Raw genomic sequence first — 15,118 nt, forward strand, 5'->3', positions numbered from 1 at the left:
GTCAAAATGATGTTTTGACATTACCAAAAGCTGTAGTTTCAGTTAAATAGAATTTTACATTAGAAAGTGACATGCTTTTATGAAGAGTTTTGATTTTGACAAAGTGGGATTTTCTAGCATTGAAGCCATCTGATAAAGTCAAACCAGATCTGCCTATTGATATGCTACAGCAAGGTGGGGTTTAAGTGGAGGAATTAAAATAACCTTTTTCAAAAAAGGAGAGGTTAACTAAGTTCAAAGTTATGGGAGGAGAGGGAAGAGGATGAAAGAAAAAGATTGAGGACTCTTTGCAGGTAATACTATTAATACAGCAATTTTTGTACGTATTTTGGGGATCTTTGTGGGGAATAAAACCTTTTTTTTAAACAAGTGTTAAGAGTGAAAAATGTACTGTACAGATTTGATGTTGATGTGAAGACACTTCTGCCTCAGACAAAAAGCCAAACAGATTTCCATTCTTTACACCACAGACACAAAGTGATGCAGGTGGGTTTTACGTTCCAAGCATCAGCACAGTTATGGTTCGGTATATTTCTTCACTTGATAGTATACATCTTTTCATTTAATACATTTGTTCAGATATTCCTATTAAGGTTGCTTCAGCGTGCCAAAAGGATTTGCTGAAAGCTGGTCAGTCCTGTAGAGATCCAATCCTGCAAACATATGCAGACAACTTTTTTAATGTGGGGGAGTAGTCCCCACATGTTTAGTGAAAGTCTTGTGGAATACGGTTTCTCATATTACGAAGTATTTTCAGGATTAGGCCTTGAACAGGTACCTTTTTGTAGGAGTTCTAGTCTAGAAACATGCATCAAGTTGAATTTTATTCCATGAGGTATTTTTGGTCTGTTCTACATAAACAGGGGCAGATGATCTCCTGCTTATTATCAGGACCCCATTTCTTAATTCAGTTGAGGCTAGCTCTAAAATAACCTGCACATCTTGCAAACACTTGCTACCTCTCCTTGTCACACTAAGGTTTTAAACTGTATGGATGTGTCCCTTTGTAGTCCTCCTTCGGAAGGATGAAAAAGAGAGCACACCTATGCCACTGATTGCTTCCTCAGCCTGAGACATGTCCTCTACCCCTTGGCTACGTGGAATATCAGTGTGTACCTTTAAGATATGAGTGAGACCATTATTTTTGATCCACTTGAGAGGGAAAGCCTGACACATCTGCTACATGCTGAAAGGCACAGCGCAGTCGGAAACCAACCCTACAGTATCCACCCTGGACCTGACCACAAAGTGCAGAGGTGTGCCCTGCATTGCCAGCTCCTCACAGGGAGTGCTCCCACACAGCTCCCTCGCTTTTTAAAATGCAAACGAAACCAGACCCAGAAATTCTGCTTTTTCTTAGAGTGCCACAAACTGTATACCAGAGAGGAACGGCTCACGGAAGGGAGCCGATAGCTGAGAGCGCCAGACATCGTGGGAGCCATCCACCCCCTCTTCAGCGTAATGGGAAACATCCTGTCAGAAACACTCTCTGCATTTGGGTTTTTCTTGAATCAATTATCTGTAAGTGGTGACGGGCTTATCCTGCTGGGAGCCTGCGATTCCTTGTTGGTATTTACCGATGTGCTCGATGGCAGAATCAGGATGGTCAAAGCTCATCAGACAGAAAGCACCATGGCTTCAGAGCGCCAGGCTCGAGTCTATTAGGGCTGCTCCCTCTAGTGGGAAAAAGTACTTTAGCAGCAAAACCCCTCTTTTTCCCCTATTTTCTTTTTCTAACTTTCTTTTTTTCTTTTTCTTTTTAATTGAAGAATTCAAGTTTTCCAGATAGTGCAAGACATGGAGAAGTTCCCATCAGACAGTAAGTGAACAAACACTTCACTTTCCCAGCTCTTGAGCATCAGTGGTTGTTGGAGCTGGAGCCCATCTGATGCAGGTCAGCAGTTACTCCTCCAAGGTGGACCCTTGGCAAGTGTGGGACCCTTGGTTAGTCTTCCAGCAGTCCTCAGTGTATGCCATAGCTGTGTTTGGTTTTGATTTTCCACTTCTTATTACAAAAATAGGACTTACTATAATCATAATATTAATGATACAAAATAATTGTTATAATTATATACTTTTTGGCAAATTAGTAACACAAAGCATCCCAAAAGACCCCATTGGATTAAAAAAAGGTGACGATGCACAAATGTTAAAAAAGACAAAGTCCTTGTTAAAAAAGAAGGAAAAGCAATCTGCAAATGAATGCATTTCTGTAAGGCAACACGTTACCTTTAGTTTTCCATTTAGATTTAGGTCATATTCCATTGTTGTTCAAGAAATTGTTAGAACTTGGCTTGCTTGAGCTTATCGATGTGGTAACACAGTTTCAGCGCAGGTCCCAGTTTCAGCCCCAGGTATTTCATGATCATGTCACTTTTCAGCAGCAACAAAGCATTGCCATCAATCTCCTGGTTTCAAAAGAGAGAAAGAGAATGAGAATATGTTAACCCCCTTCCAGTGCTGTGTCCTGACACATTAAACAAGGTGAATCAGAAACAGCATGTGTTTTAGAGTAGAGCTAGCTGAAATGGCAAGCATTTTGAAATTTCATTTAAAAAATTGAAATCCTAGGTATGACAGAATCAAGCTCTAATGGAGGGTTTAAGCAAGTACTACTTTTTATTCTTCAAGGAGTATAAGCTCACCTCTGAATCTCAGTTCCGGCTTTGTTCCTGGCTGTCTGCATGTTTCACCTGTCTCTAGTATACTTATATCCAGTGATATATATGTTTCCTTTTCTTAAACTGAGGACAGTAATAACTTGCTTATTTCATTGGATTTATTAATAAAATTTCTTCAAATTCAATTTAAACCTCATGTGAGTGGTGGAAATTACCACCAAGTTCAACTGTTTATCCTAGACCTTGGCTGGCTTGAAAACCATTTGAAATTACTGGCTGTACTGAGCACAAAGTAGCACAGGTGCACAGAGAAAACACATGTTTTACCATGGAATGTAAAACACAGAAGCTTTCAGTTCTCCTGTGCTTCCTTGGATACTAAGCTTGTCTGGTTTTTCCTGACTATATTAGTGGACCTCCTAAAATATATTACCTGTCCCCACAGTCTCCACCACACTTAACATACGTAGAGATCAGAGCTATGATCACTAGAGCTATGTATGTGTGTGTACATGTACACACTAATGCTGTATATATTGTATTCTGCAGTTTTGATGGTCATATCTTTCCTCTGTGATCCATTACTTACTAATTAAGCAATACTATGGATCCTCATTTGCCCTGATCATTATTATTCCATTCAGTAGGTGATTTAGCTGATGAGCAGTTAAGGTCACTTTCTGATTAAATCAATCAATTAATGCTCTTCTTTTTGCAACCCTCACTTTATCCTTAATAGAAACTGTCTTCACCTTCCCCCTCTCCTTCCCATTATTTTAAGGAAGGGAAGGGAAAGAGTAAGTATTACGTGCAGTTAATATTTGCTTAAGAAAGAAAAAACCTCTTGTAACTGTGGTGCCATAGGGTAAAAAAAGTCAAGGGTTTGGTGCGGAGGCAGCTGTTTCTAAATGTTGAGTTCAGCATTTTATTATTTCTTTTGTTATTACTGTGTAGGGGTCAAAATTAAACTCCATGAAAAGAGTATGCCAGAGGGAGCATTCATATCCAATTAAATATCCCGTATTAGCCATGTCCTGAGCAAATTGTTGGCTTGACTTCTCTGCAGTATTACTGTGTCAGCCCTTTTAAAAATAATTTAAAAAGAAGGATACTATAGCATGGTCCCCAAATCTGCAATAGCTCCCCCAAAAGATCTTGAACTAGGTCTGGAGCTGGTAAAATTCAATACCATCAGTGCAATGAGCTTGTTTCACATGAGCTGACATCTGGCCCACTGCAAGTTAGAATATTGCAGGAGATTGTTGTTATCTTCCTGCAAGGGAGTGGACTCAGCATACGTATGAGAAGAATGGAAGTCCCCTTCTTCATGGGTGTTTAAGCACTTAATTCTGAGTGCAGTCAAAGACTTCAGGATCTATAGCCTGGCTGTGATATATATCACCCTTCTTTTGTATTGTGCAGTGTCATGAACAGACACCAGCCCTGGCAAAGCCACCATCTGCGGCAGGGAGTGCAGCTACTGGCAGCTCTGTGGTCAGTGCTGAAACACTCTGAGATGGAGTTCTAGAGAAAGATGCACGCTCGTAAGTCTGATGTCTAGCACTGGCGGAGACAGGTTGCTATCTGAATAAATTGGATTAATTATGTTAAAGGTTTTTGTCTCCTTCATACACGGATTTGCCAATCACTGGCCATAATTAAACTGTCAGACCATAACATTGCTTCGATCCCTTCCAGCTTCAGTTTTCTACCTGCTAATTCCCCGTGTAACTCTTTCCCCTCCTCCATTTCTCTTCCCCAGTCTTTCTACTAAGTCTTTCTTGCTGTGAGAGCACTGCATGGGGCTCTCGCACAGTGCTGCTATGAGGTCCTGCCAGTCTGATGGGTCCTTTGCATGAGACCAAAAGATCAATCAGCTACAGGCTCAGCTCTCCTTGGCACACAGCCCTGCCGAGGGAGCAGGGAGCAGCAGAGGGGAGGTAGTGGGCAGTTTCATGATCTTTGGTGGACTCCCTTGAGAGTCGCCTGTGACAGAGCTCTTGGCAAAAAGCTCCTGCTCCTGGTGGGAAGAGCAGAGACAGAGCCAGGCCATCCTGCAATTCCTGTTGCAGCAGTGGAAAATGCAAGCTGCGTGCTGGGAGAGCTGGCTCCAGAGACTGTGGACAGCACCCAAATTGCTTAATATAGCAGTGGGAAAGCACACTTCCTGCAAGCAGGATACCTTCCCCAGCCTTTTCTTTCAGGTGGTCCCACCACCCTCTCCCTCACAGTGTCATAGCTCAGATGAGCTGATTACCAGCGCAACGATTTTAAGGGATAGCTGGGCCTTGTCAATGACAGTAAGTGCTTCTAAGTAAATTATGCACCTGCTGCATAGAAAGATTGAACATACAGGAAGATATGGCTAAGGTTAATGGACTAATCACTTGTCTCTCACCCCTGGGGTCTCCATGCTAATCCAGATGAGATTTGAAGGCTGAAAAATTGCAGGGACATATATAACTCAAAGGCGTAATTGAATTGAGTTGTGTGGTATTCTTACCCAGGATCTTACACCTATGGCATATTTTACAAGGAAACTGATGATAAGTAGAGGCCATGGGTGCTTGGTGTTCAACAAAGGATGACAGGGACAGTCTTTAGTGGCAATTTAGCTTGATCTCTTTGGTCACAGAGCAGCTGTAGTATAGTGGCATACTCAAGTGCAGTTGGTCCATGGCTGCGTGGGGCATGTCACTGCCCTGTTGCTAGATAGAAGCATGCTGTGCTGTCCTTTTCTACAACTGGACACTAGTAAAAAATGGTGCTTTTGCATTGTTCATATTAACAAGCTCAACTTTAAATGTTTATTTTCTTTGGGATGTACCTATATGCCTCAGATCATGGCAATTCTCTCTCTCTTGAATGAAGTTTTTTCTTGATGTACAGACCCTTCTGATAGTCTCAAAAACTCATGAGTTTAACGCAAGTTCCTTTAAATCTGAAGGTGGCTTGTTTATCTGCCTGGTTACCCACATGGCCAATATAGATCATGTTTTCATTATCAGCTTACAAGGCAGATCTGACTTCTCTGCAGAAAGCAGGGAAAGTAGGCTGGCATCTGACCTGTAATTGCAGATCTGGTCCTAGCACCGCTATGCATTGCCTGCTCTGTTGTTTTCATCCCACTGGCCTGTCTAAAGAATGAAAGATGTCTTCAAGACCTGCTTAGGGTGAGCAGACAACCAAGCCTGTGTTCATCTTTGTTTTCATTTGCTCCTCAGCTACCTCCTCTTCTCAGTATGTGGAAACCCTGCACCCAGGATGTAACTGGAAGTCCACCGGTTGTCGCCCTCAGCTCTTGTTCACAGCCTGCATTCCCACCTGTTCCTGCTGGCACATGAGCAAGGACTGCTCATGGACCTGGTGATAGAGCCCTCTCGCTTGCTTTGTAAGCTGAGGTGCTGCTCAGGACTCAGGGCTAAGGAGTTCTTCTCATTAGACCTAGGTCGAGGCATTTACAATCCAAAGTTATGACCTCCAGCTGAACACAAGCAAGTCCTTTTTAGGGTAAAATTAATTTTCATAGCCAGACTGAATTGATCAAGGGAGATGGAGGAGGAAGCTGAAGCTGCTATTAGACACAATGGTGCCAACTCCAGGTACAGCAGCAGAACAAGAAACTCTAGATCATGTGTCTGTTTACAGTCTTCCCCTTTATCAGTTAAGGATAATATCATTTCCACCACTGGAGACTGCCTAGCAAAACCAATCATCATATTCTCCAGTGAGTCAGTAGGTCTGTTAAATTTGGTTATGTAGTTACATAATACTGAGGGGAAAAAGATTAAAAGCTTAGCTGTTTGGGGTTTCTCCTGCTAAGTATCTGGAGACACATAAAAAATGCTCTTCAGAGAAGAATCATAGGTATCCTGGGAAAAAAAATGTCATTGAGATGAGGCTTTTTTGTGCCAATCTGACAATGAAAAATGAGCAGATCCCCAGCACTTTCTCTTGGGCTTAGCATAGAAACTGATGTAGTTGGGAACACATAGTGAGCTTTTCCTAAAGACATTGTTAGGGTCCCCCCATTAAAGAATAAATAGCATAGAATGGAACGGAACAGAACAGAACAGAATAGTTGGAAGGGACCCACAGTGATCATCTGGTCCAAATGCCTGACCACTTCAGGGCTGACCAAAACGTAACGCATGTTATTAAAAGGGCATTATCTAAATGCCAAACACTGACAGGCTTGGGACATCAACCACCTCCCCAGGAAGCATGTTCCAGTGTTTGAACACCTTCTCAAGTGGTAAGTAGTATTTTGTCAGCCCAAAACCCTCTTGTAGTGCAGAAGTCCTTGAAGGGCCCTGTCTTCAACCTGTCTAAACACAAACACTGCCTATAGCAGCCAAAGTCAGCTGAGGGGGTGTGTGTGACATGTACTGGCTATCTCTTGGGACTGGCCATGTACTTGGCTTAAATTACCCAGAAGTAGTAAGAACAGCCTTCTACGTACATGTTTTCTGAAGAGCTCCACGTGAGGACCTAAAGCATGAGGATCTGCATCCTTCACAAACCAAACCACGTCATCCACTGTCCAGGTCAAGGGATTCTTGCTTGATGGCCGAGTTGCGTCTTGCTGTTCTGGTGAAGGACTTGAGGCTATCGGTAGAAAAAAGCCCACAACAATGCATTACAATAGCGCACAGCAGTTTCCTTGGTTCATGAGTGTGCAGGGGTAAGTCAGCCTCACTGCAGCATTGGACGTTGGAACTGTGCGTGCAAGTATCATCCCGAGATGGGGACAGAAGGGGACTTGGAGCAGTTTCCATTCCGACTGCTTATCAGGAGACACGATCCCAGCTGGTGAATTGCGTTAAAAAACATGAAATCCTCAGGTTCCTGCTGGGGAAGGGAAAATGTGCCAGCTGCCAGGCTCTTAAACGGAGCTGCCCTGCTGTCTGATCTGCAAGCAGCAGGGATCTTGGCTCAAGAAGACACCACCCTCCCACCTGGAGAGAAAGTGCTTCAGCACTAAACAAAGAAGTTTGCCATTGAATATGAAGGCTAGAGGATAAAACCAGGATTTAGCAAACAGTTTTTTTCTGTGCATTCAGATATTCAGACTTATTGCTTAAAGGATGGTTTCTAGTCCATATACACCTAATCTTACACTCTCATGAAGCTGATGGTCCCCAGTGAATGCCTATTTGGAAAGCTACTAAAACACGTGAAGATGTGCATTGCAGATGTGACTTTTTAATGGTATAAGCCCTGGATGATTTAAGGTCACTTCGGCTTGCTGTAGCTTTAAATCAAGTGAATAAAGGCACATTGGAATGAAAGTGCATTTATGTTTTTATTGCATTTATGTCTCTGCAGATTTATAAATCTCGGCCTCCACGTGAATATAATTTGCACCCCACTGATGCTGCTTCACTATTACAAGAACTGTATTATGCTAGGTTACAGGAGAGCTGTTTAAATTTGTTTATATCCACACCAAGCAAACTTTGCATTAGTAGGTGGCAGCACATAGAAGTATAAAATTTTACTTGTCTAGACCTGCTTCTTTCTTTCTATTAAGGCCCAATTTTTAAGGAGAGAGTTGCAAATGGTAGGCAAGCAGACATTACAGAAGACAAAAAAGGAAACCAAAGAATGCAAGTAGAGAGAGAACACAGATACCTAAACTGGAGCCTGGAGAAGCCCCAGGTAGCCAAGAAGGCAATCAGAGCTGCTGAGGAGAGAAGGGCTGAGCTCTCCAGAGAAATATTGGTCTTATACAGACAAATGAAATGTATGAGAATCCCCATGAGTGACTCAAAACACAATCCTAATGTGTGAGATCAAATGTAGTGGGCTGGGTTTGTGGCTTATGTAGATTGTCATTCCATTGACTTCAGTAGAGCTGTGCTGATTTATATTAGCTCTGACTCTGCCTATAAATGCCAAATAATGGCTCTATGTGCATATTGGCCCTTTTTTTTCTTGCCACCATGCTTATTGCATGGTATAATGCAATAAGGTATATTTTGCAATTACAAAGGATGAACTCCAACAGGCAGCAGTGCTATGAATGTGCAGATCTGGTCGATGGGCTTCATAATGGGATGTGATGTAAATATCATGATAATTACACTCTCATTTGCTAAGTCACTGTTCTGGATATAAAGGACAAGGAATAGCCGCAGGTCCTCTTAATTAGACAGCGAGGATTGGTGTTCGTATGGACTCAGGCGACCCTGGGCTCCGCTCACAGAATAAATGCAATACACAATGGTACAGACACCATCTGGAGCTTTTGGCATGAAATGATGAAGACAAAGAATGCAAAACGAGCAGGGTAATCTTGGCCAAGCCCTGGATCATCAGTAACATCGAGTAACTTTCTCAGGGACAAGTGGGAGAACTGAGACTTGTCTTGGAGGCAGAGGGGCGAATATTTCTCCCCTACCTGCTCTGCCAATGGTCTGGATGCCAGCTGTTGTGTGGAGATATTGGGCACCTCAGTACCTCAAAGTCAAGGTTAGGGAGAACACTAGGCTTTCACAAAGCAGCTGAAAGTAGAGTCGGGGAGAGAAAGGTTTGGTTGTGCCCAAAGGATTGCAGAAGTTTCTATGTTACTGTCGTAACATGGTTGGGGCGGATGTTTTGCCACTACTGAGGATCACAATTTTTCCCTTAAATCTGTATGAATGTAAGGAAAGCCCAGGGGGCTTAGCCTGGAATTCACACCGCATGCAGAGAGATCAGCCCCCAGACCAGTGACTCCTGCCTGCAACCTGCTGCTTCCAGAAATGCCAAGAAAGGGCAAAGGGGAATAAAAAGCCTTGAGAGCAGTTGGAAGCTTTCACAGGTATTGGAAGTATCTATAATGAAAGGAAGAGGGGATGAGAAGAAGAGGTTGAAATAACAGGGGAATTCTATTCAGTCCTTTGCAATCTAGCAATCAATAGAAGAAATCTGATTTTTTTAAAGACAAATATATAAATGACCTTTCTAAAGAAATTGCATGACTAGAACTCTGCCAGGCTTTAGCAGGTGAAGATAATCCTCTCAAATCCCTACCAAAGCTATAATATAATAATATAAAAACAAGAATTGTGTGTGGATACTAACTCTTCAAAGGTTGTTTCATCTTTATTTACCTGCCTAGAGACAAGTCCTGGATACTCTGCTGGTTTTTTTAATAAATTAAGATGTGTTATTTGAGTTGTGTGTAAGGGCTACATTTAAATGTTGTTAGCAAAATGGGGATACCACTGATTTGCAGACAACTACCTGGAACACAGTTTGTAGCTGGGAAGTCTGGAAACAATCTGTTTTTCTGTATCTCTTAAAATGTATTTTACTGTTTAATTTGCTTGACTTTTTAACATCGTAGTTTACATATCTAAGTGTAATTTCTCTGTTTATGAAGGAAAATGAATCATTTCACTTCTATACAAAGGCATAGGGTTTGTTTCAATAGCATCACTTTGCTGGAAGATTATATTAAGCATGAAAGTGTTTGATGGCAGCAGGGCAAGTACTATACATTTTTTCTTATCTGAAGGTATTCACACTCAACCTAAGAAGTAGATAAATGAGGAATTCTTATGTCTCCCGGGTATCCTATGCCATCCTGTCATCAGAATTAATCAAGATGATAATGAATACTCAGATTACAAAGAGATGGGAGTGCTCACGACCAATAATTATTTTTAGAGACCATAATCTAGGTCAAATCCAATTTCCTGTTTTTGACAGGTGGCAAAAATTTTTCAAATTAATGGAACGGGATATGGAAATTTAGGTAATCAGAGGGAAGCACTTCCCCCTCCTCTGTGAAGCTGTGTCAGGAAGGAGAGGGCAGAGGTTCCTCTGCAGGGGAAGGTCTCCATGCATCTCAGTCAAGACCATTGCCTATGCAGAAATGACTGGAGATACCAGGTCTGTGGCTAAAGCCCTGCAAAGCCAATGGAAGGATGTGGCTTGGTCTAAGTTATAACCCCACACAGACTTTTCTCTGCCCCCCACCTCTTCCTGAGCAGGAGAATGGAGAAGGAGAAAGTCAACAGCTGAATGGCTGCAGAGGCATGACAAGGAGATCCAATGCTAAAATGGAGCTAAATCTGCAAAAGAAGGAAAGATAAATAACAGACTCCCTAAACATGTTCTTGGCAAACAGAGCCCAGAGGGAGTATGGTCATTGATAGATAAGAGTGGAAAGGGAGTGACAGATGAACTTTAATATTGCTGCAGGCCTAAATGATTTCTTTGCCTCAGGGGAAGGGGGTGGGAATGAAATTTTAAAAGGCTCTCTGATTGCACTGAAGCGGGTAATAAGGAGCAGCAGATCTTCTGAAACTAAGCAGAAGTAGCAGACCCTCAAAGGCGTAGAGAAATGGGAATTGTTTTCAAAACAATTTCAAAATCACCTCCCACTATAAACAAAGACAGGAGTAAGACTTCACAGCAGAAGACACTTTCATAAAGGCTATGGCACACCAAACAGGAGAAGAGGACAGGCTTCAGAAAAGCAGGTGTGAGGAAGAACACAATTACTGGATATTCATGATGCAGGAAATGTTGAGGTCTGAGAAAAAGATTGGGCTTAGCACATCAATTTGCACGGGCAAGCACTTGTAGGAGATGCCATGCACCACCAAGCAGAGCTTTTGTCCCACCAACAAAGCGACTGCTCATGCTGCTGGCACTGTACACGTGGTGTGAGAGCATCACCCTGCTACATGAGATGTGGCCATGGGCTGGCATTAAATATTTATTTTGTTTTTTCTTGTTTTGCCTCTCTTTTGCAGGGGGAAAAAAAGAAAAAGAAAAAAGGAGAAAAACACCCAAACAATCAACAAAAAAAAAAACGAAGAAAAAAAACAAAGCAAAACCAAAAGCAAGCAACTCACTGAAAGCATCGAAACTTTCAGGCTGTAAATGTCCTAAAAAATTAATGATCATGCTGTGTTTGCCAAAGATGTGGCACCCAGCACCGAGCCCTGCAATGCCGTCAGCAGCTCCTCTGCCAGTGCCCTGGGGAGGTGGTGGATCTGGCACCCGCAGGGTGCTTTCAGCATTATTCTGAAAGAAGGGAAACTTCAAACCCTGCACCCATAAATGTTTAGAGGAAATAAATGTATTAGCAAGCAGGATTGCCTCTTTAACAAAGGCCCTCAGGTGATAATAATTAACTGATAATATTGGATAATAAAATCTACATTAAAATAACAAGCTACAGGGCAAGGCTAAGGTTATTACATTATGGTTGAACACACAATTCTTCTTAGTTGGAATAAAGGCTTTGTTTGTTATGTAAGGAGGCTTGGAAAGGTTTATGATGTCCTTGACTATTCCTTCCCTGATTTAAGAGCTTCAATTTGGCAAATGATGACAGGAAAGTGCATGTTTATCTGTTAGCAGCCCCAACTGGCTTTCTGAAATGAGATTTTTTTTTTTTCCAGAATTTTTTAGCATAATCATGGAGAATTAGGCATCAAGCTTCTGATTGCATTAATGAGAGCTTTGAGGTTTAATCTCATCCATTCCGCTTGAAAGACATGTTCTGCTATGCACTGAGATATGTTTTATGGTTATGGTTTTTTCCATTATATTTGCCCACCATGATAAATAAGGCAAGCTGTTTTCCAAAACTGTCCATAAATGAAGAGGATTGGTTTGAGGTTTCAGAGAGAAATTCTTCCTCTTTTTAAGGAGTCCTGCCCATCCCTGCCTTGTAAGTATGCAAACTGAGAAAGCTAAGAACAGATACTGGCATGCACCACTTACTCATCCTTACTTACTTATGATTCAGCAGCATATAAATTATCCATAGAAAGAGGAAAAACAGAAACATTGTAGTGAGAGCACAGATTCCAAAGACCTTTGCAAGACAGATTTTTGCAAAGCCAGCAATCAAACTTCAGTGTGGCTGCACTAAGGCCAGAAGGATATGTATTTTTAAAAGTCTGGGTTGCTAGTAAAAGTGGAAGCAGCATGGTGGGTGAAAGAATTGATAGCAGTGCAGAAACAGGGGGCCTAATTTTAAGGAGGAGCAGGCAATGCTTTGTAGGACTCTGATGTGGGAATTCCAGTGTTACAGAGATGATGTTATTGCAAATGGAGTTGGAGATGAAACCAGGCTGTGATTGGAAACAGCACGGTTTCTTTAATGCTAGAAGTGATATCGCAATGAATCTGTGGGCACCTCAATGTCATGGATGTTACTGTGTTGCCCATCACAGCCCCTGAAAACTGCCTGGCTGTGTCCAAGAGCAAATGCCTCTTCACTGCCTCAGAGGACCCAAATCCTGCCATGGAATGCAGGAGAATCTCTGCTGGAGTCTTCAGAAGGCAGTCGAGTGGGTCAGAGGAAATGTGATGGATGGTGGTGGTGTCACAACAGCATGCTAACTTTCTGTGCTGCTCTACATTGGTGGGGCACAGAGGGTTGCTATTCTCCCTGCTAGATACCTTGACAGTGAACCAAAATGCATTTGCATGTACCTCTGTGGCAGACCCTAATCAACAATGGATGATAACTGGGACTAATAAATTGATAATAAGTATAAATAAGCAATATCAAAGAATTCATAACCATTTTCATGATGGTCACTGCGTAACTGTCAATTTTAGGGATTCTTTACCGTTGAGATGGCTAAATAACCCAGAGGTCCTAGAGGAGCTAGTCTATACAAGTGTCAAATGCTTGTCACATAAAATATACTAAGCAGTTTTGGGATAAGTCCTGTTACCCCAAACTGTATGTAACAGCTTAAATTCACTTGTAACTGTTTCAGAAATACCCACATGTCATGGATATCTCGTTCAAAAGCAATATCAATCTCTTCTCCTTTCCTCCTCAAAGTGCTTTAATATGTTTTGAGCTAGAGAAATATAGGAACCTGCAAAGTCTATTGCATGGACATTCTATGACTTCTGTGTTGGTTCAATTCTGGAAAAAGGACATGCCATCTTTTAGGCTTTTATTTTGTGAAAACTGCAAATTTTGTTGGAAGCCATGATAAGAGAGATGGAGCTGTTTCCTGAAACTTAGGTTCTTGCTCAGGACCATAATGAGCTTTCACAAGACATCGGCTGAGGCTGGGGAACAATGACATTCTAAGTCGGAAGCAAGAAGGGAATGTAATGCAGCTGAGCAAGCTCAAGGGGTTCTGATTTTAAACTTTCAAACCCTTGATACCAAGCCTTTTCTCCACATGACACGTTCTTAAGCACGGGCATTTTGTGGATGCTGAAAATGTAAAAAGTATTCAATAAACCACTGAGTGACTCAGGGAAGAAAAATCTATGAAGGGTTGCTAAATATGAATCCACCACCTCTGTTTCAGGAAGTCCTTGAACCACAGATATCTGAAGGTGGATTGGGTAGCGGGGAAGTACCACCATCTCCGCACTTACCTCTTTCCTGGGGTGTGCTGCTGTCTCATGCTGGAGACAGGATGCATGGCTAGACAGACCTTTGCTCTGAACTGCTCTGACCCTTTGTACGTACTGCAAAGAGGTAATGACTGATCCCAAGCAGAGTAAGACAGATTTTCAAAGTGAGCAAGTAACAACATTGTAAAATCTTGGCTCCTTGCAGCTGCCAACTAAAACACTTGACGAGAGGGTCCCAGTTCTGATAGGAGGCTCAGAGGAAGCAGTGGAAGAAGGGAAAATGAATCCTGTGCACAGCAAGCCTCTTTGTACTCCCAGTACCTGATTACGCCAGCCTGAGAGGCACTGAACAAGATCTGAAAGAAAGTGGCTTTTCATTTCCTCCTCTTTGTACTTTAGGCTACCAGTTCTTAGTGACAACCTTTTCCAAGTTGTTTGCGGTAGTGCAATTCTGTACTATCTACTCTATACTATCCACTTTGCTTTAAGTTGATGGTAAGTAAAGGAAAAAAGTATTATGAGAGCCCAACACCTATCTGTGTTCTGTATAATAGAGTAACACAGGGGTAAAACAGGGAAACAAGTGTGCAAAAACAATAGCAAAGTGAATAATGGGTTTGGGTAGGTATTGAACATTTAAGAAGGCAAACAGAGGCAAACAAAGAAATGCAAGGATAAATACTGGCAATACACAATTTTGATGAATAATGTTCTAAAATATTAATTAGTGAATGTCTGGGAACAAGAAATAATAGAGACACTGGGGAGGTGAGGGATGTGAAGGAATTAAGCAAAGATCTGCAGTTACTGGAAAGAGGTTCTGGAGTGGCTACCAAGCAAGAATATGCAGAATCACTTGCAGTTTCCAGGGGAAATGCAATGGTAGAAGGACAGTGTAATGAGGTGATGGCAGACAAAGGGGCTGGGGGAACCAGCAAGACTTCTGCAAATATATCAAGATTAAAAAAAGTAAAACCAGAGTGACAGTAGATTCTATTAATAAATGAGGAAGGCACAGAAATTAATGACTTAAAAACGGCTGAGATATTCAACTCCTTTGTTAGATCTGTCTTGAAGATGAAAAATGCATGAATGAGGTTTGAATAATTAGTAAGGGGTGAAGACACTGTTGGAATCACTACTGATAAAGACCTGTT

At 41.9% G+C, this 15,118-nt stretch overlaps 1 protein-coding gene across 1 annotated transcript in view; it reads right to left on the bottom strand.

The window, feature by feature from the left end:
• Nucleotides 1-1,854: 1,854 nt before the first annotated feature.
• The window catches only part of SCML4 (Scm polycomb group protein like 4), a 70,721-nt gene continuing 57,457 nt past the window's right edge, over nt 1,855-15,118 (bottom strand). Inside the window, exons 8-9 of the mRNA XM_057404713.1 lie at nt 7,084-7,229; nt 1,855-2,408 (exon numbers count right to left, since the gene is read on the bottom strand). Coding sequence (XP_057260696.1) covers nt 2,283-2,408; nt 7,084-7,229 — 272 coding nt within the window. The 3' untranslated portion in view covers nt 1,855-2,282. The remainder of the gene's footprint in view (nt 2,409-7,083; nt 7,230-15,118) is intronic.

The sequence above is a fragment of the Pezoporus wallicus genome, unplaced genomic scaffold (genome assembly GCF_028554395.1).
Source record: "Pezoporus wallicus isolate ANWC-B61680 ecotype Strahan unplaced genomic scaffold, APGP_CSIRO_Pwel_v1 contig_6923, whole genome shotgun sequence".
NCBI classification, from domain to species: domain Eukaryota; kingdom Metazoa; phylum Chordata; class Aves; order Psittaciformes; family Psittacidae; genus Pezoporus; species Pezoporus wallicus.